Source organism: Entelurus aequoreus, linkage group LG07 (genome assembly GCF_033978785.1).
Source record: "Entelurus aequoreus isolate RoL-2023_Sb linkage group LG07, RoL_Eaeq_v1.1, whole genome shotgun sequence".
Classification (NCBI taxonomy): domain Eukaryota; kingdom Metazoa; phylum Chordata; class Actinopteri; order Syngnathiformes; family Syngnathidae; genus Entelurus; species Entelurus aequoreus.
The window spans coordinates 65190968-65217898 of NC_084737.1; the positions used below are offsets into that span (position 1 = coordinate 65190968).

Here is a 26931-nt window from a genome sequence, read left to right on the forward strand (position 1 = left end):
TGATCTACTAAACTCGTGCATAGATTTGCTTTTAAATGAGCAAAATAGAGAGTGTAATCCATTTAGTGTGTCTTGTCTTCATGAATATGCAGAATATATGCGGATTATCAGAACACCCACAATACAGGGAGGGGGAGATGCAAATAGAGGCATTTAGTTAGCACTCGCAATCTGATTTATCAAGATTGACACTGTTCTGCGGCCGCTGTTAATCTTCTTTGTGTGCAGTGGAAGGTGGGGAGGCAGTGTCGACAACACTGTGGTTACTTCCTGAATGTTTCAAGCCACACATTGCTTGTCCATTGCTTTCTTTAGACTCATATTGAACTAGCAAAACTAGGAACAAGTTGTGAAAAGGTTAAAAACACTTTAAAAGCACACAAGGAAGGACAATATCTAACAGCAGCACTTTGCTGACTGGATAAGCCGTGAGCACCGGAGATCGATCAGGCTGCCCACAATGAATGTGCTGCCGGGCACAAAATTGCTGCGCTGCAGGCACACAAATGGGTGGATAAAACACTTGTACACAAGACTTAAAGCATATTTTTATTTGGTCTGTTGTTCGTAAATCGAAATGTTCGTACAATGAGGGGTGTCACCGTGTATTTTCCTGTATGAAAGAACTTCCTGCAATATGCCTTTTTTTAATGTCTGGATGATTCCAAATGCACCATCGCAACACCACAGCGCCTGTCAGAGCGCACCTCCAACCTCCATAAAGTAGATTTTATTGTCTGGGCCGCGCTTCAATATAGCCTAGAAAATGTCTATATATCTAATATTTGTGTTCTGCGCGTCAACAACATAATGAAACGCCAAAGGTTGGGCCATATGATGCCATAAATGTGGAGGGAAATGAGTGTCTCCACGGGGACAGTAGGTACACAAGCTAAAATCAAATTTTTGCACTTGTTATCAATATTTAGTAATGGTCAGATGAAGCCTTATGAGGCATTGAAGCAGTTAGTTTGAGAATGTTTTAAGCTTCATGCATGCTTTAGATCAGTGGTTCTCAAATGGGGGTACGCGTACCCCTGGGGGTACTTGAAGGTATGCCAAGGGGTACGTGACATTTTTTAAAAATGTCTGTCAAAAAGAACTGTGAAAAGAAATGCAACAATGCAATATTCAGTGTTGACAGCTAGATTTTTTGTGGACATGTTCCATAAATATTGATGTTAAAGATTTCTTTTTTTGTGAATAAATGTTTGAATTAAGTTCATGAATCCAGATGGATCTCTATTACAATCCCCAAGTTGATGATTACTTCTATGTGTAGAAATCTTTATTTATAATTGAATCACTTGTTTATTTTTCAACAAGTTTTTAGTTATTTTTATATCTTTTTTTCCAAATAGTTCAAGAAAGACCACAACAAATGAGCAATATTTTGCACGGTTATACAATTGAATAAATCAGAAACTGATGACATAGTGCTGTATTTTACTTCTTTATCTCTTTTTTTCAACCAAAAATGCTTTGCTCTGATTAGGGGGTACTTGAATTAAAAAAAAATTCACACGGGGTACATCACTGAAAAAAGGTTGAGAACCACTGCTTTAGATAATGGATGGATGGATGGCATGCTTCGGCACAAGAAACCACCTGCTGGCCAAATGTATAATTACAAACAGCAATTCTTGCATCTGGTATGGCTCTTGGAAATAACAATCATAATAAATGTTTGACCAGTTTTGCTAGTTAAATTTACACATGTATAATGTGTTTTATTGTATTGTGTGTTTGTGTTTTGCCAACATGCTAGTATTTATGATATGGCAGGTTGTATATTTTTCTGTCACCTTAGGGAAATGGCATTTCAGCTTAAAGAGGAAGATGACAAAACAATGTAACAGATCAGAGATTTAGTTCATTTTTTTATTTCTACTTTTAAGGAATTCTCTTTTTTTTGACAACTCTATCACACAGCTATTGTTTTCTGGTGGCCGTTTAATAGAGAATAACTACAGCATATGTTACCTTATTAAACTTAATGCTTACAGTGATAAACTCATTCGGAAACTGACGTTGCTGAGAATTGAACCGCCAGCAAATTCATAGTTCTTCAGCTTTAACTTCAATTCTAGACACTTTAGATTGTACGTGTCAGTGAAACCAGTTCTTCAGTTAAATTCAGTTGTTGGATCGGAGGTTAAGTTTTGCTTTCATTTACATGAGTTACAAATGGCAGCCTAATCATGTTGACCCTTTAATTTGCAGGAAAATACCTCAAGCATCATCAGGTCTCAGGTCTCATCACGTCACAGAGTCTGCCAAGAATGTGTCTGGACGTTCCCATACCGCTGGCACCCTCAGCCTTGCCTGTGCCTCACTGGGACAACTTGAAAAAAAGTCACGGAGCACTAAACTACCATCCAATACCTCTGCAAAACGACCCGCCAGACTACGAAACCCTATCGGGTTACCCGGCTCCAATTTATCGCAAAATGAGCTGTCGTGCAGTAGTGAGGAAACAGCCTCAAGATGTAGCACAGACAAGCGCCAACCTCAGGTGACATCCTCCCAAGGACCAGTTAATGGTCACCTCTCACATGGAAAAAAGACATGCCATCCTCTTCCTTTACAGCCCTCAAAGAGACCTGTGTCAGCTTTAGTGCGGCAGTCTGCTTTATTGTCCCCTGATAAAGCGGCGACACCGCATGTTAAGCACAAAATATCAGGCTCTAACCAAAGACCTCTAGGTAAAAAGAGAAAAAGTTGCAGTGAATCCCAGCCTCTCAAGTGTCAGCGTTTGTCCTCCCTAAACTGCCCCATCTCTTGGAAAGGAGAGAGCATTGGGGAAGTGCAGTCAAGAAGCCCTGAGAAAAGACCAGCATCCCAAATAGTAAGTATACCTGTGTGCTTGCATGTGACTGATTTTTTAAATGCCACAAATTATTGTGTACCCATGAGACACTTCATTAGTATATACACAAGCACATACTTAATTCGGATCAGGACTGCATCGTCCATCCTAATGAATACTTTCTTCCTGCATATGCATGCTGTGTGTCATGCTCAGGCGTGAATAACAGTAGAGTATGCCTCCCTTACAATCAAAATATAAATATGCAGTGACAATGTGTTCTTTATTCAGGAGAAAAAGACATCTTGAAGAAGACGCCTGCAGCTGCTGCCAACGTTGTCTGTGGTGGCATGAATGTGTAGTTACTATGTCTGAAGTATGGAGTGAGTGAGTTTCCCCAGCACATTACTATGCCAGCCTATTGTTATGAAATGTTTGCTTTTCTTCATGTCTTCATGTGTATTACCGTGAAAGAATACCTCAATATTTAAAAGCTGCTGAAAGTAAACAACATTTTATGGCAAAACAATTCACAACTCTGGTGACTGATATCATTCTACCACTAGGTGGCGTCCAGTCTTAGAATTTACTTATCATACAATTTTACCATTTGTTAAATGAAAACAACTACTGCACTAAACTACATTTACTATGTCAGGTGAATGTTGAGTCAGCTTAATCTAAATGGTAAAGGTTCCCACACAAGACGTGGGGACGGCGTGGCGAAGTTGGTAGAGTGGCCGTGCCAGCAATCGGAGGGTTGCTGGTTACTGGGGTTCAATCCCCACCTTCTACCATCCTAGTCATGTCCGTTGTGTCCTTGGGCAAGACACTTCACCCTTGCTCCTGATGGGTGCTGGTTAGCGCCTTGCATGGCAGCTCCCGCCATCAGTGTGTGAATGTGTGAATGGGTGAATGTGGAAATACTGTCAAAGCGCTTTGAGTACCTTGAAGGTAGAAAAGCGCTATACAAGTATAACCCATTTATCATTTATTTATTACAAGCAGTAAAATATAGAGGCAGCACAGTGTGTCAAGGTCAGTCGTTTATTTCATCAAGTAATACCTCTAATGCCTGCAGCCAAAGAAGTGCTAAAACAGGGGTCTCCAACTTTCATCCCTCTTAGAGCTACTTTGGCAAAAAAAGAGGATATGTTTATGCCAAGCAACGTTTAAATTGTATTGTTTTTATTTAAGTGTTTTACAGTGGTAACTTAAAAAAGTTCAGTTATTCTAACAATTAAATTTCCAAGGTGAAAATAATGACTTAGGCTCACAACATGCAACTAAAGATATTTCAAGACTTCTTTTGATATAATTTTGGTGACTGTGGCTTACAGCTTTTGAAAACCAATTGAACATTTTGGGTTTGCAAAAACTGTAAACCATGATCATCAAAATTGTAGCAAATGAAAGTTTGATATATTTAACGTTCCTACTTGTTGGAGACCCTTGCTGTAAAGCATACCATGCAAAGCCATTCTACATTTGGCCAGCCAACTTATCTTTGCGATGGTGGTCAATTAACTCTGCTGCTTTTAAAATATTTATATGGAGGACTGGCGAATGTGGGGGAAAGGCTTTCAACCACATCACTTCAGGAATGTTTGCATACTTGCTACTTTAAAGTTTGAAAAATATAGATATTGAATGTCAGAGACCACACTAATGCCACTTATCCGTGATTATTGCCAAATATTTTCATGAATGGATGCAGCCGTTTTTGTATCGCCTTCTTTCTTATTTTAGATCCATCCAAAATCATTGTAGTAAATAATGTGTGCTGCTTTTTTGACAAAAATAGTGTTATCTACAAAAGATGTGATTCTAAAGGGCCAAATTATATTATTCACGGCTCATCAGACATGGCCTGATCACTGCCAGAGCACGGTACGTTCTCTTTGACCTTGTCTGCTAAAAATAACTTGCGGCTACATACTCACTGCCTGTCAGGATGTCAGGCCTTTTTCATAAATGTCCAAATGTTTTTTCTGATTCAACAAATGTAAAATACACCATCTTTCCATAGAAAACTGAACCCCAACCCATTTGAAAAATAAACGTGTAAATCAAGACAAGTAGCACAGCAGCAGACCAAATGAGCAATAAGGTAAGATTATACAACAATACAGTCAGTACACTGGTACAACATAGCTGTACAACTAATCAATACTGAACACAGATAGTGGTAATACATATACTATATGGCAATATGTAGGAAGGCATGATGCACGCACCACCTCTCTGACAAGTGTGACTTCCTCTTCACACGCACATTGGAAATGCTGAGAACATTTCATCCATTTCCCCCAAAGCACCTTTTAAAGGGCTACACTGATTTCAGTTCAACATGTGTGTCATTCATTTTGACATTACCATATTCTTCCCCGCAATTAATATTCATTTAAAGAACAAACATTCAATAAACGCTGTGGGCATATCACATACTCCCAAAAGGGCATCACATTAATTTCCTGGATGACTGATTGCTGTTTGAGGGCTGCACACACACAAACACACACATACTAAGAACTGAATTGAGCCTGAGACAATAGCTTTTGTGTTGTGTGACTCATGAGACACAAAGGCATACACAGCAGAGGGGGAATGAAACCCATCTGAGAACCGTTCATCTTAGCCTTGTATTATCACTCACATATGCCACGGTTTGATTACATTGTGCCCCTATTCATGTCGAGAACGTGTTTTTCAGCATTATTTATTTACCTACAGTATACTCCCTTTCATGACTGCTCAGTCTATATTGGCCATTTATTTAGATATTTTTTTTGTCAATATTTTTACTCCAGTAAACGCTTGATATATTTGCTTATTCTAACTTGTGAAATGTTATATTCATTAACTTTGTTATTTTTAGGGCTGTCAAATAATGAGTTAACTCATGTGATTAATACCATCCATCCATCCATTTTTTACCGCTTGTCCCTTTTGGGATCGCGGGGGGTGCTGGAGCCTATCTCAGCTGCATTCGGGCGGAAGGCGGGGTACACCCTGGACAAGTCGCCACCTTATACAAAAAAATAAATTAATACAAATAATAAATAAAATAAATACATTACGGTACTCATGTATATAAGCAGATTAATCATGCAATTTATTTTCACTGAACATGCTCCTTCAGCCTAATGGATGGTTACTTAAAAGGCAGCACTGGTTTTTACAGTCAGTGATTATTAGGTCAATGCATACGCCAGTGCGAAAATGAGCGAGAAGACTATGACTGGTGTGTTCAAAATAAATACTGACGTGACTTTAAAATGAAACTGTTGCCATGTCATGGGCAAATAAATGTCGAGCATCCAAGTAAAACGTTTTAAATGTTCCTGTATGACATTCTGACAGTAAAAATTGCATTTCTGTTTAAAGCAACTTTAGTTGCTTTAAGATATGCAAGTTAGTAATAACCTGCGATTAATCCAAATAAAAAAGTGTGATTAATCTGATTAAAATAAGTAATCATTTGACAGCAGTAATTATTTTCTTTTACGTGTATTACATTTCCATTTTTTAAATCTTTTTGTTAACGTCTTAAATTCTTTCTTTTTCGTAGCACAAGATGTATGCAGTCAGTTTTTTAATTCGTATACTCATATTTGCTTATTAGTACCGTGTTGTCTTTTCCTTATTATTTCCTTTATAAGATGTCTATCCAACCCATTCTCTCTTGGTGTCACTTTAATTAGAAAATGGTGCCACATAAACACAGGAAATGAACAAATTATAAATGACAAAATGTAAACGAATGCTATATTGTAAGTGTCAACCTGTAAAATATAAACCGTTGTTTATAAAGTTTTGAAAAATGGGTATGATTAAATAAACTCTGCTTCTTCCTACTTCTTTTTAGACACTGTCTAATTGTAGTCATTAGATGATCGTTCCTGAATAATTTATTAAGCGTATCCGAAACAAATTAAACATCCTATCCCATTAAATGACTAAATTCAGTTGCAGCTTTTAAAAGTTAACACCATCAAATGATTTTCGTGTGCGCTCACTAGTGCACATTTCCAGATAATGCAGGTATACGACCATACCTGTATGTTTACTTAACAATGGTTAATTTCCTGCCAATCAGGCTGAAAAGTAAATACCTGCATTTATAGAGTTTGGATCAAATGTTATTTAGTGGTGGATTAGTGTTTAATTTCCAGGAAAGGGGATCCAAGCTCACTTACGTAGATGTTGATAACATTTAGAATGCTGTACGTATACAAGTGTGTGACAGATTCAAAGTCATCCACCTTATATTGAGGTGAAAGCAAGTTGAACTATATGTGTGGATTACTTGTAACAATATGGTTAATATCAAGACTGTGTCCTGCCACTGAATATTTGTTTGCTGGAGGTTACCAGTGTTTTGTTTTGTTTTATCACGTAAGGCTTCATAAGTTCAAGTAGATGTGAGGCAATTATTCTGATACACATGTGGAATTACTTGCGTCTACCTGGTTATTTTCTATTAAATGCAGTAGTATGACATGTTCCACGATACAGCAATGGAAAATATACTTATACCTCTACGCATACAAATAGTTCAATGAAGTACTTCTGAGCACATGTTTATGCTACATTTTCTTGGAAAATGTCTGATGAAGCTAACTTTATCTAATATAATGCAGCATCATAGCATCCTGCTTCCCCTATGGATGACTCAAGGTTGATGGCAGATGCATTCATGTTCTGCTGATGCCCATCTGTCTCCTATGCTACTATATGTTCTTGATAAGAAGCAATTTATTCTAGTATTTGTAACACTTATCATGATATGAGAATCCCGCCCCCCATTTTTTCCCCCCACATTAGCGCAATATCATCTATCACAGGGTGAATGCTCAAGACGTCAGTAGTTTCCGTTCTCCACATCCCACTTCCTTCACAGTAAATGCATTAAATTAAGTGCTACACATTAGAATGCTGGAAAAGTCCGGCTAATTGTTGAGAACAAGACAGTTCACTTTCGTAAAGGCTCTTATTTCAACTTGTTTTCTCCCAATTCCCTTTGAAAAAAGCTGCTGCTATCCTGTCAGCTTTCTTCTCAAACCATCATAGGAGTGTCTGAGAAGACCGAGCTAATGGAGTCTGCTACTGACTTCTTCCTCTTTCCCTTCATAAGTGAACTGGCCTCAACGTCTATGTCATCATTGTCCTCATCCCCGTTAGGGTTCAGCTTGCCATTTTGTCCCTGTGCCTCCTTAGAGTCTATGAAAGCCACATGCCTGTTGAGCTCCGCCTTGAGCACTGGGTCCCCGTGTGTCGGCGTCACGCTCAACATGGATGAGTGGATGCTGTCGTCCCCCCGATTTTTACCCCTATTGGGACAGCAGAAGCAGCGGCACGGTGTCAGGTAAAGGTATATGATTACCAGAACCACGCTGGCCAGGCAGCCGACTAATGTGGTGTACGCGGTGTTCAGGGTCTCTCCATTGCCATGCATGGTAAAGTTGTGGACCTTCAGTACCACATAGATGGTTTCATTGAAGGTCGCGCTGGTGGCAAAACAGGTGTAGGTTCCAGAGTCGTCCAATCTCACTGGACTAACTTGAAGACTGCCACCTGGCAAGACTTTAGCAGTCTGGTTGCTTGTTGGTATCACAGCCACATTACCAGGAAGTGTCCAAGTCTTTAACACATTCCTGTGTTTGGTGTCGCAACCGAGGAGCAACGACTGCTCAAGAAAAGCTTCTTGTTCTGCCTCCTTGAAAGTACTGCAGTTCATGCTGTCGCCGCTCAAATCGAAAGCATTCACCTGGGTCTTCTGTGGGCCCGGCAGAACACATGTGAAGTCATCTTTGAAGTCCAGGGCTGAGTTGAGCTTTCGGATGTACCAGTGTGCAAGAAGTGTGTAGAGGTCACAGTGACAGAGCAGAGGGTTGTTGTGGAAATAGAGGCCGTTTTTAATCCAGGATGGCAGGACTTGAAGCTCATCAATGGGCAACATTTTAATCTTGTTTGATGACACATCCAGCAAGCTAAGTTTTTCTAGACGGGATTTTTCCTTGACAAGCTCCACGGGGAATCGGGAAATTTGGTTTTGGCTCAGGTAGAGCTTCTGGAGATTGATCATGGTGATAAAAGCTGAGCGGTCAATCTGGTAAATTTTGTTATTGTACAACAAGAGAACCTCTATGTTGACCAAAGGCTCAAAGACAAACTCATCTAGCTCCTGCAAGCTGTTGGAGGACAGGTCCAGGTAGCGCAGGTATTTCACATTAATGAATGCCTCTAATGACAGGAAGAGGAGGCCATTGTGACTGAGCAGCAGGTTGCGAAGCTTTGGGAGCTTCACTGGAGTCCACTCTGACCTCAACTTTGTGATCTCATTGTAGCTGAGATCCAGAACGGTGGCGTAGAGCGGCAGCCCCGTCGGAATGTTGGTCAGGTTCATTTTAGAGCAGCTTATGATGTTGGAGGCGCAGATACAAGTCTTGTGACAGTCTAGCGCTGACCCTGATGTCCCCGGAGGCCAGTGGAGACCTATGCACAGGGCGAGGAAGAGGGCCCATTCCAAACCCTTACTCCAAGGAGGTGATGTTTTTAACAGGCTGCCACCTGCTCTTCTGGAGGGCTGCAACATGCTGGCAGTCTATCTATATCCCAGAGAACTGTACCGTGAGCTCAATTCCCAGGAGGTGAAGAAGTCCAGGGCATTGCTTTGTGGTGGCTGAAAATGTAGAGAGCACAGTTAACAAATCTTATGGACACATGGAAAACATTCATACACTGTTGAAGATTTGTGCTTTAAATAGATCTTTAGAGTGAAAGTGCACCAGCTACTGACACAAATATGGACAAAAGTATTGGGACTTGTGGAAAGTTTTTCTGTAAAGACTTTCTACATGTTGACGTGTGTCTGTTGGAATTTTGTCGATTCCTCCAAAAGAGCATTTATGACAGGTCTATTCAACTAGCAGCTTGTAAATGACACCATATAGCGTCCTCCGAGTTCAGTTCAAAGCTTGTGAGACAAACCTTATGCAGCAATTTCCTAAAACACTATAGTGCTCCTGTTGTATAGATGAACTTGAACGAGTGGAACCACATTGGAAGATCCTTGCATTGACATTTCAAACTCCTAAACGCCAGCGTCCACTACAGCGAACACTTGTATTTTGCATAAAGGGTCAATTTTCTTCTGGGATATGTCACTGATAGAAGAAAACAATTTGAGATGTCCGATAATGGCTTTTTTGCCGATATCCGATATTCCGATATTGTCCAACTCTTACTTAATTACCGATACCGATATATATAGTCGTGGAATTAACACATTATTATGCCTAATTTTGTTGTGATGCCCTGCTGGATGCATTAAAAAATGTAACAAGGTTTACCAAAATAAGAGTACAACTTCAACTCAAGTTATGGAAAAAGTCCCATCATGCCACTGCCATATTTATTATTGCCATATTTATTATTATTGAAGTCACAAAGTGTTTTTTATTTTTTTTAACATGCCTCAAAACAGCAGCTTGGAATTTGGGACATGCTCTCCCTGAGATAATCCTGATACCCACTACAACTATGGGAAATACTATACTTTGACTTTCACAAAGAGCATTATTATTATTTTTTTTAAACATGCCTCAAAACAACAGCTACAAAAACAATGAAGGCATACAGCTTCAGTCCAGAGTATACTAGAGTAATAAAGTACACAATAACATAGTCCTCCTTTAGTGCAAGACTGCCTGGTATACTGTAAAACAGGAAATTATAAACTGTGCCCAATCTTCCCTGCTCTAACGCATTCGTATGAGTAACAAAAATGTGCTGCAAGCGAGTGGTGAGTGCTTGAAGTGGCCTACCAGTCAGTCAGAGCTTCTGAAATGCTGCGTTGAGACAGGGCAGCTCTGCTCACTGCAAGCTGCAAAGTGTGCGCCATGCAGGGCAGACTAGCCACACCAAACTCCACCGTAGCTTTTGCCATATTGCGTGGGCTTTCGCCTTGGGGTGGTTTTTGTTGTATTTTTGTTTTTTCTCGGCGGAGTCTTTAAGCGGCAACGGTGTGGTACTACTTTTTTTCGCTGTTTGCTTTTCACCCATCTTCCGCTTGTATTCATCGTGTATCTCCTTATGATTCTTGAAGAGGTGGGAGATCAAATTGCTCTTGTTAAAGGAAGACGTTTTGGTTCCTCCTCGCATAACCAACTTTTTGCAGTCATTGCAAATTGACAGTTTTTTATCCGTCAGACATACTTTAAAATAATCCCAAACCATAGACATGCTGTCGTTAGTCGGTCATCGAGCTCGCTGGCTTGTTAGCCACGGCTACAGCACCGGCAACAACACACTCTTGTTGTTGTTATGCTCCGCTTGGGGCGGTTTGATGAGGTCATCAAGCGTCACCAGTAAACCTCTCATGCTGCAGTTGTCAACTCCTGTGTTGTGTGTGGAAGAGGGGAGAGGAGAAAAGGGAGAGGAGAGGGGAGAGGGGCTGCTGACTGGGAGACGCAACTGCTCTGTACTTCTCCTTACGTCCGTGTTTTACCGAATATGTACCGCTCCGTACAGCGGCGTTTTAAAAAGTAATTAATTTTACTTTTTGAAACCGATACTGATAATTTCCGATATTACATTTTAAAGCAGGCCGATATTATCGGACATCTCTAAAAAAAATATAATGATAAAAAGAAATAAACCAAAAACCAAACAAAACTCCATGCACTGTAGAAGATACAGTATGTGGTCTCAAAACAAGAATAATATTGAAGGCGGAAGTCCAGCTCCCCGGTCCTTAGCGTTCTGTAAATGTTAGTTGAAATTAGTTGAATAGCCCTGATTTATGACATCATAAGTTGGACCTGCTCTTGTAAATCTCAAATATTTATAATGGGGTTGAGGTCAGTGCTTTCAAGTTTTTATGAAGCTTGGAACAGAAAAGGCTCTTCCTCAAATTGCTCCCATAAAGTTGGAATGATACAGTTGGTAAAATGAAGAATTAAGATTCAGGGGAAAGTAAGGGGTCTGACCCAAACATTAATTATCTAGTTATCTAGTTAATTGACTTAGATGGGACTGCCAAGTCGTGTACTGTTAGGTCCGAAATAAGAAGTATTTGGACATGATTTTTCTACATAAATGATAAATAAATAAATGGGTTATACTTGTATAGCGCTTTTCTACCTTCAAGGTACTCAAAGCGCTTTGACAGTATTTCCACATTTACCCATTCACACACTGATGGCGGGAGCTGCCATGCAAGGCGCTAACCAGCAGCCATCAGAGGCAAAGGGTGAAGTGTCTTGCCCAAGGACACAACGGACGTGACTAGGAAGGTAGAAGGTGGGAATTGAACCCCAGTAACCAGCAACACTCCGATTGCTGGCACAGCCACTCTACCAACTTCGCCACGCCGTACATCTCATGTCACTTCCTTTATCATAAATTACATATGTGGTACGCTTTGGGTCACGGGCTGCTCCTTTCCTTCTGTGTACTTTTGTTTTGCTATTAAATGCCTGAATAATTTAATTTTGGCAAAACAGTGAAGATGTGGTCACGTCTGCCTCACAGCCAGGTAGGCTTTGGTTCAAATCCGGCTTGAAACTTTTCGTGTCGCGTTAGCATGTTCTCACTAGCTTGTGAGTTTCGTTTCGTTACAGAAGCTACAAAACTGACCTTCCTTTGAGCAGATTGAGTTTCTGGAGCATCACATTTGTGGGGTCAATTAAACGCTCAAAATGGCCAGAAAAAGAGAACTTTCATCTGAAACTTGACAGTCTATTCTTGTTCTTAGAAATGAAGGCTATTCCACAATATTGTTTGGGTGACCCCAAACTTTTGAACGGTAGTGTATGTTAGATTCAATTGTCCATAGAGTCTTGTGATTCTCTTGATGATTAACCCCGCCTCTGACCCAAAAGTGAGCTGGGATAGGCTCCAGCTCTCCCAGGACCCTGACCAAGATAAGCAGTAAAAAAGAACTGACTGAAAATGAGGTGCGTCACAACACGTTTGTCCCTAATGTAAATATGTGTTTTCTTACAGCTAAAGTAACCAAACACACATCGCCTTGGAGGGTTTTGGACTACACTTGTGCATCAATGCTAGAAGATGAAAGGTTAAATAATCTGAGGTAAGAGAGGATAACATGTTAACTTGTTCTAAATATAAAAGAGCATTCTGTCAAATACTCAATCTCTCAGTAATACATATAATCTGGTATTGTCTTGTTTGTTTTGCAAGTAAAAGTTCGCCTGTGCATTGATAAAACATACAGTTCTCATTTGACATTGACACACAATATGCACGCACTTGCTCCCATTCGTTCCCTTTAAAACCCATTGACAAACATGCACTTGTCTGTCCTTGCAGCATTACGTTGTGAACATTCTTACAGGCATGCATTCATTATGTTGCTCTACCTCTGAGAAGCACAATGCATTTATACTAAAATATATATATATATATATATATATATATATATATATATATATATATATATATATATATATATATATATATATATATATATATATATATATATCCTTATGCAAAGAAAACATGAGCGCATTCATGGGAAAAACATGAGGCGAAAGATTGAGGTCCGAGTGAAACACTTACCTTCACCCGAGATGTAGCATAGAAGCAAATGTTCTCACTCCTGCAGCATGCAGATGTTCCCCCTTTCTCTCTAATGATGATGATGATGATGGGATGACGAGGAGGACACAAGATGCAAAACGGGGATATCGGCGCACGAATAAACCCGATGCGAAATTACGCAAGGAAAGGCTCCTTGAAGCGATGACGTGTTGTCATCCGCCGTTTTAAACACACAACTTTGCACGCACGGTGCATTTTCCTGCCTCCTGTGAGTATCTTGAGCAGCGGTGGAGGGAAATGTGACAAGCCTCCTCCTCTCCAGCCTGCTGCTATTCTGCGGCTGCCGTGCTTGCGCCAAAGGAAGTACGCTCAGCGCCACAAAGCGCTGTTGGTACCGCCAGTGGCCGCACGGAGGATGCGCAGTCTAGACGACGTTGTGTAAACTAGCCGGGAGAGGTTTTCATTGCAAACTGACGTTGGCATAAATTACAATTTCGATATAGAGACATGTTAAAAAAATATATTTTACAATTAGACAATTTTAAAAACCGACGTCACATGTTTACTCGGTCACTTGTTGCTAGGCAGAGTTCACAACAAGGAGTCAAGGACTGAATCATCACTAACTGCCAATGTCCAATGAAAAAACGTCCCGTGCTAGCCACGCCCACTCCACAGGCTGAATTGCCAGCATTGGCTCGGGCAGCACGGTGGTGAAGGGGTTTGGACATGTGCCTCACAATACGAAGGTCATGGGTTCGATCACCGGGCTCGGGGTCTTTCTGTGTGGAGTTTGCATGTTCTCCCCGTGACTCCGGCTTCCTCCCACCTCCAAAGACATGCACCTGGGGATAGGTTGATTGGCAACACTAAATTGGTCCTCGTGTGTGAATGTGAGTGTGAATGGTGTCTGTCTATCTGTGTTGGCCCTGTGATGAGGTGCCGACTTGTCCAGGGTGTCCTCCGCCTACCGCCCGAATGCAGCTGCGATAGGCTCCAGCACCCCCCACGATCCCAAAAGGGACAAGCGGTAGAAAATGGATCGGTGAATGGGCTCAGACACAATTTAAGGAATTTTGTCTAAAAATCTTTAAAGTAAATGATGACTATGTATTGACTATGAAAGAAAGTTAGCGAAGTGGCGCAACCAGGGCCGCCTTAACTTAAGGGGGGACCCCGGGGCTGAGGGGGTTTTGGCCGCCCCACTTCACCAAACCTCAATGACCCCCCTCCCGTGCTGAAAACACAGTTTGAAATTTTACTCAACAGAACAGCAACAATGCAAAAATACCATCCAATTTAAAAAAATAATTTTGCAACGGGCCCATTTACGTCTGTGCGAGTGTATCAGAGGCCTGTCAACTTCAAGGATAGTGCTGGTAGTCTGGGAGATTGCCTGTGGTTTTAGCTCAGTAGTCAGGACGCTGGCCTCTCACACCGGTGACTTGGGTTTGCGCCTCGCTCGACTTTTTCCCAGGTAAGCCCGTGCATTAAGGCGGCCATGGAAGTAGCACCAAATTCGGGGGCCCCATTAACAAGATTTCTAATGGGCCCCCAACCCTACCCTAAACTCAATGTTGCCGCGCCATACACACACACACACACACACACACACACTTGGTATGTTTACATACACTAAAAAACTAATTGTTGCATGGGATTGGTTGAAACCAGCTTTTTAAAACACGCCTAAAAACCTTAATGAGGGTTTTGACTTTATAAAATTGGATTAACATATCTATAATATATTTCAATAAACCCCCCAAGACAATTTGGTTTTGTTTTTAAAAGAAGTTAGTTGTTTTTTTATTTATTTATTTTTTACCAAAAAAAAGCCAACAAATTGAATACAAATGGCCAAAATATGAATTTAAACGCTAATATAACCTGTCGTAATTTGCTTGAAAATAATTATACATCTGTCAAATGTTCCTGTACATAGAGTGTTACATAGAGATTTACTGGTCCACACACAGGATTATTATCAGTGGACAATATGTACACTACCGTTCAAAAGTTTGGGGTCACATTGAAATGTCCTTATTTTTGAAGGAAAAGCACTGTACTTTTCAATAAGGATAACTTTAAACTAGTCTTAACTTTAAAGAAATACACTCTATACATTGCTAATGTGGTAAATGACTATTCTAGCTGCAAATGTCTGGTTTTTGGTGCAATATCTACATAGGTGTATAGAGGCCCATTCCCAGCAACTATCACTCCAGTGTTCTAATGGTAGAATGTGTTTGCTCATTGGCTCAGAAGGCTAATTGATGATTAGAAAACCCTTGTGCAATCATGTTCACACATCTGAAAACAGTTTAGCTCGTTACTGAAGCTACAAAACTGACCTTCCTTTGAGCAGATTGAGTTTCTGGAGCATCACATTTGTGGGGTCAATTAAACGCTCACAATGGCCAGAAAAAGAGAACTTTCATCTAAAACTTGACAGTCTATTCTTGTTCTTAGAAATGAAGGCTATTCCACAAAATTGTTTGGGTGATCCCAAACTTTTGAACGGTAGTGTATCATAATACATTAAGTTATTAAAAATATGAAAATTTGACATAAAAGTTATCATTATTGTTGAATGTACTCAAAGAGTACTTATAAACACATTGCAATCTGTTGACTAAGTTAGTTTTTAAATTAATAAAATAGACACACTGTTAGAAAACCCACTATTGCATTTCTTATGCTTCACTGATATTGTTTTAGTCTAAGTATCATATCTTTTAATGCCTAAGCTTTTATTATTTAGATATTGGTTTGCACTGTAGCCCTTCAATATTTATTTTAATGAAAAATTAATTACAAATAAATATATTATTTTTATTTATTATTCCTGGCAGACGTTGTGGCATCCTATTCTGCTTAGTGGTCCTTGAACACACCGTAAAAACACTTACGTTTAGAATTCTTCTGAGTAATAAATAATCATTCTGGGCTTAAAGCACAACTGGTAGGTTCAGTGTGCACAATTGAATAGCTTAGTTGCTCAGACATGGAGTTTAGATTGGGGTGTATCGCTTCTTATTGGGGAAAGACGTCTTGTTTTCATGTTAAGATAGCGAGGTGGCGGCGGCCAGTCTGCAATTTGATCAAGTACAGTTATCAAACACGTTTTTTTGCTAATTTTAATTTAAAACAGTAATACTAACCTTCGGGAGTTTTACCACAGTTAGCATTATTACATCCCTACAATACATCATTATTATTATGATTATACTATTATTAGTGCATCTCCTCGGAGTTAAGTTTCCCGTCTTTTTAAAAATGAGTAATGCCTGTTTTTAAAGTCAGATAAAAAAACAAGTGGGGTTAAGCACACAGTCATTTTACTTCATTGTTCATTTTGTTAGTTTTACACAATAAATATATTTGAACAATTTGTTCATCGTGTGTTTGTATAAGTAATCCAAACAAATCAGCTTTGCATCGAATAGTATTAAAAATATTTCACAAAAAAAACCAACACACTAGTTGTGTGAAGACCATTGAATAGCCAGCTCTGCCAACAAGATGTCAGGCTTATTTATTTTTCAGGGAGTTGGCAACCATATTTGCACACAGGATGCTGAGATTGACTATAGCTTGATGCACATATAACTATCCCAATTGGCTCATCATTTGATCAGTGGCTGCTATTATTGTGTGCTTTTGTTGATAGCTGTGTCCAAGTTCAAGGTTTATTTCAGTTATGTCAAAGGCAAAATTAATGTTTTTTTAGATAGATAGATAGATAGGATGTTATACCTAATGCTCCAGAAAATCAGTTTTTCATGGAGTAGAGCAGGGGTCCCCAAACTACAACCGTATCCGGCCCGCCAGCGTCCTAAATCAGGCCCGCGGGAAGTCCCAAGTATTAAAAAAATAAAAAAATAAAAATGTATTTATTTATTTATTTATTTTTTATTATTATTTTTTTTCTTATCTACTTTGTACCGCTTGCTACTCACGGTGTCTCTTAGCCGCTCAGGCAAATCATATTGTCTAAAAATGCATTTTCTCATCGATAACGTGACATCATCGCGCGCTCGGAAAGTGCGCTATATATATATATATATATATATATATATATATATATATATATATATATATATATATATATATATATATATATATATACTGTATATATATATATATATATATATATATATATATATATATATATATATATATATATATATATATATATATATATATATATATACAGCCCGGCCCCTGGCCAAATTGTTTTAACCCAATGCGGCCTCCGAGTCAAAAAGTTTGGGGACCCCTGGAGTAGAGGATGCCCCAACTGTATTATGTTCTCTGATGGTATATAATCTCACTGTGTCACACTTTGAAAACCCCTTATCTTTCATATTGGAGCAATTTAACATTTAACCATCTCGATCTATCTGCAGGTTAATCTCAATTAATTTGAATATCAATGGAAATCTATCTATAATTTATCTAGCATCAATTTGTCAAGCTTCCCAAAAATGTTATCAAGTGTTTATAACTGTAGATTTAGTGATGTGATTAAGTGCCAGCTAAAGTGAGGGAAACCCCCATTATTACTCAATGGAATCCACCCACCTTCTTCTTTTGGAGATATTCTTTAATTCACAGATATGCTACATTTGGCAGAGCAGGGACTGTTTGCCATGAAGCTGATGCATCCATGCAGCCACCTACTCAGGGATTGCATAGGAAATCATGTAGTAATTTAACTCTAAACTAGCGGGTGTAATACAGTCTTGGGGACGGCGTGGCAAAGTTCGGAGAGTGGCCGTGCCAGCACGTCCGTTGTGTCCTTGAGCAAGACACTTCACCCTTGCTCCTGATGGGCCTGGTTAGCTGGCAGCTCCCGCCATCAGTGTGTGAATGTGTGTGTGTGAATGGGTGAATGGGGAAATAGTGTCAAAGCGCTTTGAGTTCCTTAAAAAAGGTAGAACAGCGCTATACAAGTACAACCCATTTACCATTTACCATTTGTAACAAGGAGACAGGTGTCTCTTTCATACCTTGTCTACTTTAGTGGACTCTAGTTTGTAAATTGGTTGATTAGAACAGTGGTTCTTAAACTTTTTTCACCAAGTACCACCTCAGAAAAAAACTTGGCTCTCCAAGTACCACCCCCGACCAACATTAAAAATACAGTAGCGTAATAGCCCGAAGTATTCATTAAAAACAGGGCAGGGGTTTTATTTAACAAGTCTATTTAATATTTTTTTCATCAGACATTAGTTGTGTTCATTTCGAGACATACTGTTAACACACTGTGCTTAAATATTAATTTGCACATACTTTAACCCATTGTCAACAAATGCAAATAAATTCTAAGGTGTGTCAGAAAAAGCTCCTGCAGGACTGTTAATTACAGTGCTCGATGTGATATGAGGTGCAACGCCCACTGTAAGTTCTTGCCACTAGCGATGGTTATTATGCAAAATGTGGGTTATTATGCAAAATGTGACCTCAATACAGTCATCACCCCTATTTTTTTTTTTTTTTTTTTAAACATATTCTACAACATTTTTGCCCTAAATTGAGTATTTCAAGAATAACATGATTAAATGAATACTACAACACTACAATAGTACTGGCCACGAGATGAGACCAGACCAGTCAGATCACTGTGTTTGGTATTGTTGCCACTGATTGGCTCAGCCTCAAGGCAGAATTAGTACATTGGATTGAAAGGGTGCAAATGTCAATAAATGGTGTTATTTAATTTTTAGAGGGATCTCATCATGTTACAAAATTTACTGTATTTTCCAGACTATAAGCCGAACCGGTATATAAATTGCACCCTCTATATTTGAGAAGAAATATATTTTTCTACATATATTAGCCGCAGATATTTACCGATATGTTGTGAAATGAGATATTTACATAGAAAGATGTGTAAAATGTTTATTTACATACCTTAATTGTTTCCAAATGATGCCTGTAACACGGCAGTATAGTAAAACGGCTGATCAAACAAAACAGAAAAGTCAATGTCTTTGTTCATCTTTTATTAGATGAATAAGATTGTCTCCTTTTTTTTAATAAGGCTCAAGATGTTTAGCAGATGTTTCTTCTTCCTTGTACTTTGTAAACACTAAGTTTGAACGGTTTCTTAAAGTTGATCATTTTACTACAGTGTTCGATTTCTTTGCTTAATCCAGTCATAATTTAGCCGTTAGTAAAGAAAAATCCAAAGATTAACCGCAACTTTGTAAAAACAGCAGGGTTCAAAGCTCGGGGGAAAAGTAGTGGCTTTTAGTCCAGAAAATACAGTGCCTAGAACAAGGGTATCAAATGTACGGGCGGGCCGGATAAAACCTGTTCAGGCCCGCGGGATGAGTTTTCTAAGTATAAAAATAGGCCGAAATTTTTTAATGAAAGAAACCGCTGTTCTAAATGTGTCCACTGGATGTCGCAATAGCAATTCTTTGTATCTTTGTAGATTATGCTACATATGTAAAAAAAACAACAACAAAAACACATGATGTTAGTGCACCAGTCGAGGAAAATGACCAAACTACATAAATAACATCCTATAATTTGATTTTGATATTATTTTTTTTCATGATAGATTGAAAATTAACACCAATGAGTTGACTGTTCACATAATTTATTCATAAAGTATAAATAATGACAAATAAAGATAGAATACTATTAACCACAACATGTAAGTGTAACAAAAACCCAACAACAATATGATTTTTAAATTTCCAGCATGTGCTTGTTCTATTTTTAAACAAAGAAAACAATCTGAAGTTGTCTTTATTTTTAAATTATTGTGCTGTGATTTTAGCAGTAGAGTTTTCTCCATCTAGAAGGTAGTAAACACCTACGAAAATATTAGACTTACTTATGTCCAGAACCATTTAAAAGCGATAAACAAGGGATTACTGTACTGGAATAGGAGTCCATTCATGTTTAATAGTTGAAATTCATGTGAGTAGGTGTTCGACAGAACGTACCTTAATAAGATGGGAGTTGCCCAGCAGACTGACGCTCAACCAAAGTGGAAGATGATTTGCTTATTTAGATTCAAAACATTCACCAAACTTCTTTGCTTTGGCAGTCATCTAATGTGTAACTGTACATGGTGATAAGGCTGAAAATAGAACCAAGGTCAATTAAAGATGTATTTTTCCCTGATGACAGAAGAACATTTAGGTGTCTCAGTGCTGTATTGAGACCTGGTGCCGCAAATCATTGTAGCTGTGTGCTTCGTGTGAGATGGAGCTGAGAGTGATTAATGCTGTGTTTGACTCTACTTCCTGCTGTGATGGCAATAGTGTTGCCAGGCAACTGCCTGTGGCCTTTCATGGGCTGTTTTGGCTCTGTGGCAAATCTGAGGTGGCCTTGCTGTCGCTCCTTGCTGCCAGGCGCCAGCACAACTGCTCAAACGGGATTCTAGCACAGAGGCAGTGCTCTATTATTTGTCACCGGAAAATGGGGCAAAACGTCGGTCTTTCTCCACAATGGTGTCAGTCCAATCCCTGGGCGCTAAATAATCATCAGGTGGAAGTAGCAGCCTTAAGTGACTATAGCTCATAAACACTTAAAGAGCTGTTTACCCAATAGAATCGTATTTTACCAATGATGTCACATGGAATTGAGACAGAATGTGCTATAAAATTTGCTATTGACATGATGACTGCATTCGGTCAGAATCAGGCTGAATTCGTTCAGCATTTCTTTCTGTGCTCCAGCTGGCTGCTCCGGTGACAAAGTAAACATTTGTCCCCAGCTGGCTACTTTAAACAACATGCATGGCTGCGTAAACTCCATCTCGATACACACTGTACACATCTGCTGCTGTTTCACAACCTAGCATAATCGTATTTACTATCGAAAGTCTATAATCTTAAAAGGGAACTGCACTTTTTGGGGGAAATTTGCTTATCGTTTACAATCCCTATGAGAGACACTTGTATCTCAAATTAACGTCTCCCATTGAAATCATTGCATTGGTGTTTGCCCCCCCCCCACCCCCCACACCCCCAAAACAGCACAATTACAATTCATCCATTTTCTACCGCTTATTCCCTTCGGGGTCGCGGGGGTGCTGGAGCCTATCTCAGCTACAATCGGGCTGAAGGCGCAATTTGACATTCCTTAAAAAAAACAAAAAACTAACTTTTAGATATATTTTTTATTTTAAAAAAATACAATAACATTTAGTACTAACAACTACATTAGTTTTATGAAGTAATGAAATAATAATGTACATCACAGTATTTACCTTGGAGATTGGACTTGTACGGTATCTCCTTGCAGCTGCTTCTCCGTCAAGCCCACCATTTCCATATTTTCATGGATAAATGTCCGTCGTATTATTTTAAAATTCTTGGCTGACGTTAGTCTCATTCTGCTTCAGTATGGCGCAAACTAGCAGTCATACGCACCAATTGCTTTGCAAAGTTTGTGACACGCCTGTCTTTGTTTTGATAATTCCTTACTTTATTTCAATGAATATCATCCGCTTCTTCTCAGCACTGTCTTTCACACTAACTTTCTTCCTTCCCAAGGTTGGAAAACAAAGTTATGTACATCTTCAACTATAAGCCAACACTAGCGTGTAAGACCAGATGTTTGGGGGGTTAATGTGACATTTGCTATGCTAACTAATGGCGAGAATGCTTGTAACTCTAGTTTCTGCTTGTAACTCAAAGCATATTAATTTGCTTAGAGACCGCTCTTCAAAACATTATTAAGCTGGGGCACTCTTAAAAGGGTCATATTATGATTTTTTTAAATCTACATTTATAACACTTCCTTGCGGTCTACAACACATGTAATGGTGGTTCTTTGGTCAAAATTTAAAATCAATTACGTTTTACAGACCACCTTCAAGCCGCTTTCTGACCGTCTCTTCAGGATGCGCCGTTTTGTGGCGTTAATAACGTGCCTCCACTTTGACTGCATCTTCTCCCTGTTGTAGTTTTGAGCTCTTACATACCAAATCTACTGATAGAAGAAGAATAGAATAGAATGGACTTTATTGTCATTATATTTGCATATAACGAGATTAAGGTGCGGTAGTGGGAACAAATATGGGGTAAAAATAAATTACACAACAGGTAATAAAGAAAAAACTAACAATTGAAATAAACAGACTACTATCCGATACAAATAATAAGCAATCCTGTACAATATACAAAACACTGTAGAAATACAAAATACTGTACAATATACAGAACAGGACAAGAGTACCGGAGTAATAAATAGCAATCAGTGTCGGACGTATTGCACTCGAAGGGTAATATTGCACTGTAGGGTATTAGGGTAGGATATTGTATAGGGGTGAATTATTATTATAAGTTAGCGTTCAAGATGGTGACAGCTCTGGGAAAGAAGCTGTCTCTGAGTCTGTTTGTTCTGGCTTTGATGCACCTGTAGTGCCTGGCCGATGGTAGCAGGTCGAACAGGTGGAAGCCAGGGTGTGTGCTGTCCTTGGTGATGCTTTTTGCTCTGTTGAGACAGCGGGAGTTGTGTAAATAAATCTATAGACTTAAGTTTGAACTATATGCTACACATGCATCCTACTGCGGAGGATGCATGTGTAACCCAGCTCGTACGCTCCCCCTGCCTTTATCTAATTTTTGCCCGGGGATGCAAATTTCTACCTTATGAAGATATCCCTAGACGTCACAGGTCCGCCAACGTCACAGGACAGAGCAAATTCCAAACAGCTTGTTTTTAAGGAAGTATAAAGGAAGGCAAGATTATTTTATAAATATTTCTGCATTACTGATTTCAAATTTCTGGGATTTATGCAGATCTCAAATACACAAAAGCAGGTACCAATATGTAAGAAAAGTTGGTTTTGCGTAATAGGTCACCTTTGGTGACCACCTGCTCAGTGTCCGCCCTGAGATCGGTAAGTCGTGAGTTCAAACCCTGGCCGAGTCATACCAAAGAATATAAAAATGGGACCCATTACCTCCCTGCTTGGCACTCAGCATCAAGGGTTGGAATTGGGGGTTAAATCATCAAAATTATTCCCGAGTGTGGCCACCGCTGCTGCTCACTGCTCCCCTCACCTCCCAGGGGGTAAACAAGGGGATGGGTCAAATGCAGAGGACAAATTTCACCACATCCTAGTGTGTGTGTGACAATCATTGGTACTTTAACTTTTAACTTTAACTTTAACTTGGTTAAGGTACCACTGTCTCTTTTTTGTACATATGTGTGTCCATTATAATAGTTGTATTGAAAATCTGCTCAATTTGGAATAATAATGTATCAGTAGTCTTCAAAGTTCAAGTGGTAGCGTTCTTCTCCCAAGATTAGTTCTTCGATCCTATAATAAAAATACATATGCCTTGGAGTAACACAGGACACTGTGCAGTAAAAAAACTACATGAAATAAAATCTTCATGGCCATGTCAAAGTATCCTTCAGCAAGATACTGAATCCTGTGTGGCTCCTGATGCTGCGTCAAAAGTAGATGAAGGAGCTGACATTATCAAAGAGCTTTGAGTAGCCTACCTTGATGGTAGAAACGTGAAAGCCCATTTACCATTCATGTAAAATGTGTGCCTGATCTGCTTCTTCCTACTTCTTTTCGAACATGTTGAAAAAAAAACCTAGAAATTGGGATGTATGATGTTGTAATTGTATGCATGTTCGAAATAAACTCAAACCATAATCCATAATAATATTTAAAGAAAACATTTAGCAATGCAAAATAATGGGGACAAGGCTGGAGTAAAATGCAGGGTTTATTAATGGCATTGAGGAGGCTGGGCAGCATATTTCTATCGCTCTCTAATTAACACTGTCAGAAATGCAGTGCCAAGATTTGCTGCGCCATAATTAACTCTGTCAGGAGACGCTGTCCCGCTAAGGACCCGATCACATGTTAGGAAATATGAAGCTGACATTGGGGTGACAGGTGTGGTATACACATCAGATTTTTTCCTACCTGTCAGTCAGGACATGCACACCTGCAATTCAAAGTCTGAAGAGGTTCTAATATACATGTGTGATAGACAAGCCATGGCTCATGATAATCCATTCCTGAAGGCAAATATAAAGTAATTTATGCATACTGGCATCTCCCAGAGGAAACGGATGATTCGCTTTTAATGAGCGATGTAGGAAAATAAGGATCATCTCGGTTTTAGCAATATGAATCGCAGCAACCACCAATTTGATGTGGTTTTATGAAGACAGGAAAGTCATCTGGTTTCAATCTAGAAACTATTAAATCAAGCTTTTTTGTTTTTTAACAATGTATTGGCTTGCAGAAAGCAAAACATAGCATGTAATATCTTTATGGCTGAAACGGCACAAAAGACCATTTGTTGTCTTTGCGAAAAGCACATCATTTCAGAGTGAATGAGTTGAAATCCTGACCCGCAGCCACGGTCCTTCTTTACCGAGTACTTGGCCTTTCCAGCTCACTTTTCAGTCCTCTGACGTTGCTTTCGTGACCATTATAGCACATCAAGCAATGGATGAAGAGGTCCTCACTATAGCAGCTCTCTATTCAAACGGCAATGATTGTGCTCCAGAGGAGACATAAAATTGTTTGGATTTTTGTAGTGGAGTGCTTGTAATGAGGCAGAGAGAAAAGCATGCACACAATTGTAGTGAAAGGATGAACTGCATTGCCCTTCCAATACATATCTATGTTTAAAGCCAGAAGCAGGATATTTATTATATTTTGCACTGAGCTATATAATAGTAGAATGGAATGGATTATGATACACTTGCATACACTATATTGCCAAAAGAATTTGGCCACCCATCCAAATGATCAGAATCAGGTGTCCTAATCACTTGGTCTCGCCACAGGTGTATAAAATCAAGCACTTAGGCATGGAGACTGTTTTTACAAAGATTTGTGAAAGAATGGGCCGCTCTCAGGAGCTCAGTGATTTCCAGTGTGGAACTGTCATAGGATGCCACTTGTGCAACAAATCCAATTGTGAAATGTCCTCGCTCCTAAATATTCCAAAGTCAACTGTTGGCTTTATTATAAGAAAATGGAAAAGCTTGGGAACAACAGCAACTCAGCCACGAAGTGGTAGGCCACGTAAACTGACAGAGCGGTCAGCGGTGCTGAAGCGCATAGTGCAAAGAGGTCGCCGACTTTCTGCACAGTCAGTTGCTACAGAGCTCCAAACTTCATGTGACCTTCCAATTAGCCCACGTACAGTACGCAGAGAGCTTCATAGAATGGGTTTCCATGGCCGAGCAGCTGCATCCAAGCCATACATCACCAAGTCCAATGCAAAGCGTCTGATGCAGTGGTGTAAAGCACGTCGCCACTGGACTCTAGAGCAGCGGAGACACGTTCTCTGGGGTGATGAATCACGCTTTTCCATCTGGCAATCTGACGGACGAGTCTGGGTCTGGAGGTTGCCGGGAGAACGGTACATTTCGGACTGCATTGTGCCGAGTGTGAAATTTGGTGGAGGAGGAACTATGGTGTGGGGTTATTTTTCAGGAGTTGGGCTTGGCCCCTTAGTTCCAGTGAAAGGAACTTTGAATGCTCCAGGATACCAAAACATTTTGGACAATTCAATGCTCCCAACCTTGTGGGAACAGTTTGGAGCGAGCCCTTCCTCTTCCAACATGACTGTGCACCAGTGCACAAAGCAAGGTCCATAAAGACATGGATGACAGAGTCTGGTGTGGATGAACTTGACTGGCCTGCACAGAGTCCTGACCTGAACCCGATAGAACACCCTTGGGATGAATTAGAACGTAGACTGGGAGCCAGGCCTTCTCGACCAACATCAGTGTGTGACCTCACCAGTGCGCTTTTGGAAGAAGGGTCGAAAATTCCTATAAACACACTCCGCAACCTTGTGGACAGCCTTCCCATAAGAGTTGAAGCTGTAATAGCTGCAAATGGTGGACCGACATCATATTGAACCCTATGGGTTAGGAATGGGATGGCACTTCAAGTTCATATGTGACTCACTTCCTGTCAATGAGAAAGGACGCAAAGAAAAAAGGCTCCGCTCCTGCTACCGGAGTTTTTGTTTAATCTGAAGATTTTGACCACTGATTTGCGATCACAGCCACAGGAGAGTCACCTGGCATCTTCGATCTGATTTTGGTCAGTTGAGAGGCACTGATACGCTGAAATAAGGCGAGTTGGAAGAGCCGTTAGCCTCAAGCCAAAGGCGCCTGCCGCAGTTCAAAGCGGTTGCCTAGCAACCATAAGCTACGGCGAAATTAACAGCTGTTTTAAAGTGATCCCGACGTCGCAGAGTGATATAAGTTGACAGGCTGACACCTCAAATTGATCTCTGAACGGCGCAAGGTACGAAATTGTTGAAAAAACAAGTTAAAAGTGCCGCAAGTCGCTAAAGAAGTAACTGCCCTTAAGACATAAGAGGCACTGACGTCAGTGACTGCCGCGATGCCAAAAGTTAAAGGATTGACTGGAAAGGCTGATTTGAAGCTGGGCACAGGACATGATGGGAATCAAGAAGGGATACTACAAAAACAATTCCAGGAATTTAAAGAAGAAATGATAGAAAAATGGGAAGAAATGATGGATGGATGGAAAGAAGATATGAAAGAAATGAAAGAAATGAAAA

At 39.8% G+C, this 26931-nt stretch overlaps 2 protein-coding genes across 5 annotated transcripts in view; one reads left to right on the forward strand and one right to left on the reverse strand.

Annotated features, from left to right (window-relative positions):
- The window catches only part of LOC133654157 (ataxin-7-like protein 2), a 57253-nt gene that overhangs the window by 15398 nt on the left and 14924 nt on the right, over positions 1-26931 (forward strand). Inside the window, exons 9-11 of one of the 4 annotated variants that reach the window (XR_009826840.1) lie at positions 2224-2705; positions 2790-2848; positions 12821-12908. Coding sequence is in view for 2 of the 4 variants with exons in the window: in XM_062054243.1 (XP_061910227.1) it covers positions 2224-2848; positions 3101-3118 (643 nt within the window). In the remaining 2 variants the exon portion in view is untranslated. Of the gene's footprint in view, positions 1-2223; positions 2849-3100; positions 3346-12820; positions 12909-26931 lie in introns of those variants that run through there. The other 3 variants (XM_062054244.1, XR_009826839.1, XM_062054243.1) reach the window with 3 other exon arrangements.
- On the reverse strand, positions 400-13752 carry amigo1 (adhesion molecule with Ig-like domain 1). The gene is made up of 2 exons (XM_062054245.1): positions 13397-13752; positions 400-9494 (listed from the first exon to the last, which is right to left on the reverse strand). The coding sequence occupies exon 2, from the start codon at positions 9405-9407 to the stop codon at positions 7869-7871; it is 1539 nt and encodes a 512-aa protein (XP_061910229.1). The 5' UTR covers positions 9408-9494; positions 13397-13752; the 3' UTR covers positions 400-7868.

Bases quoted from the DNA above. Each gene is read 5' to 3' on its own strand.
- amigo1 (XM_062054245.1), bottom strand. From the start codon at position 9,407: ATGTTGCAGCCCTCCAGAAGAGCAGGTGGCAGCCTGTTAAAAACATCA.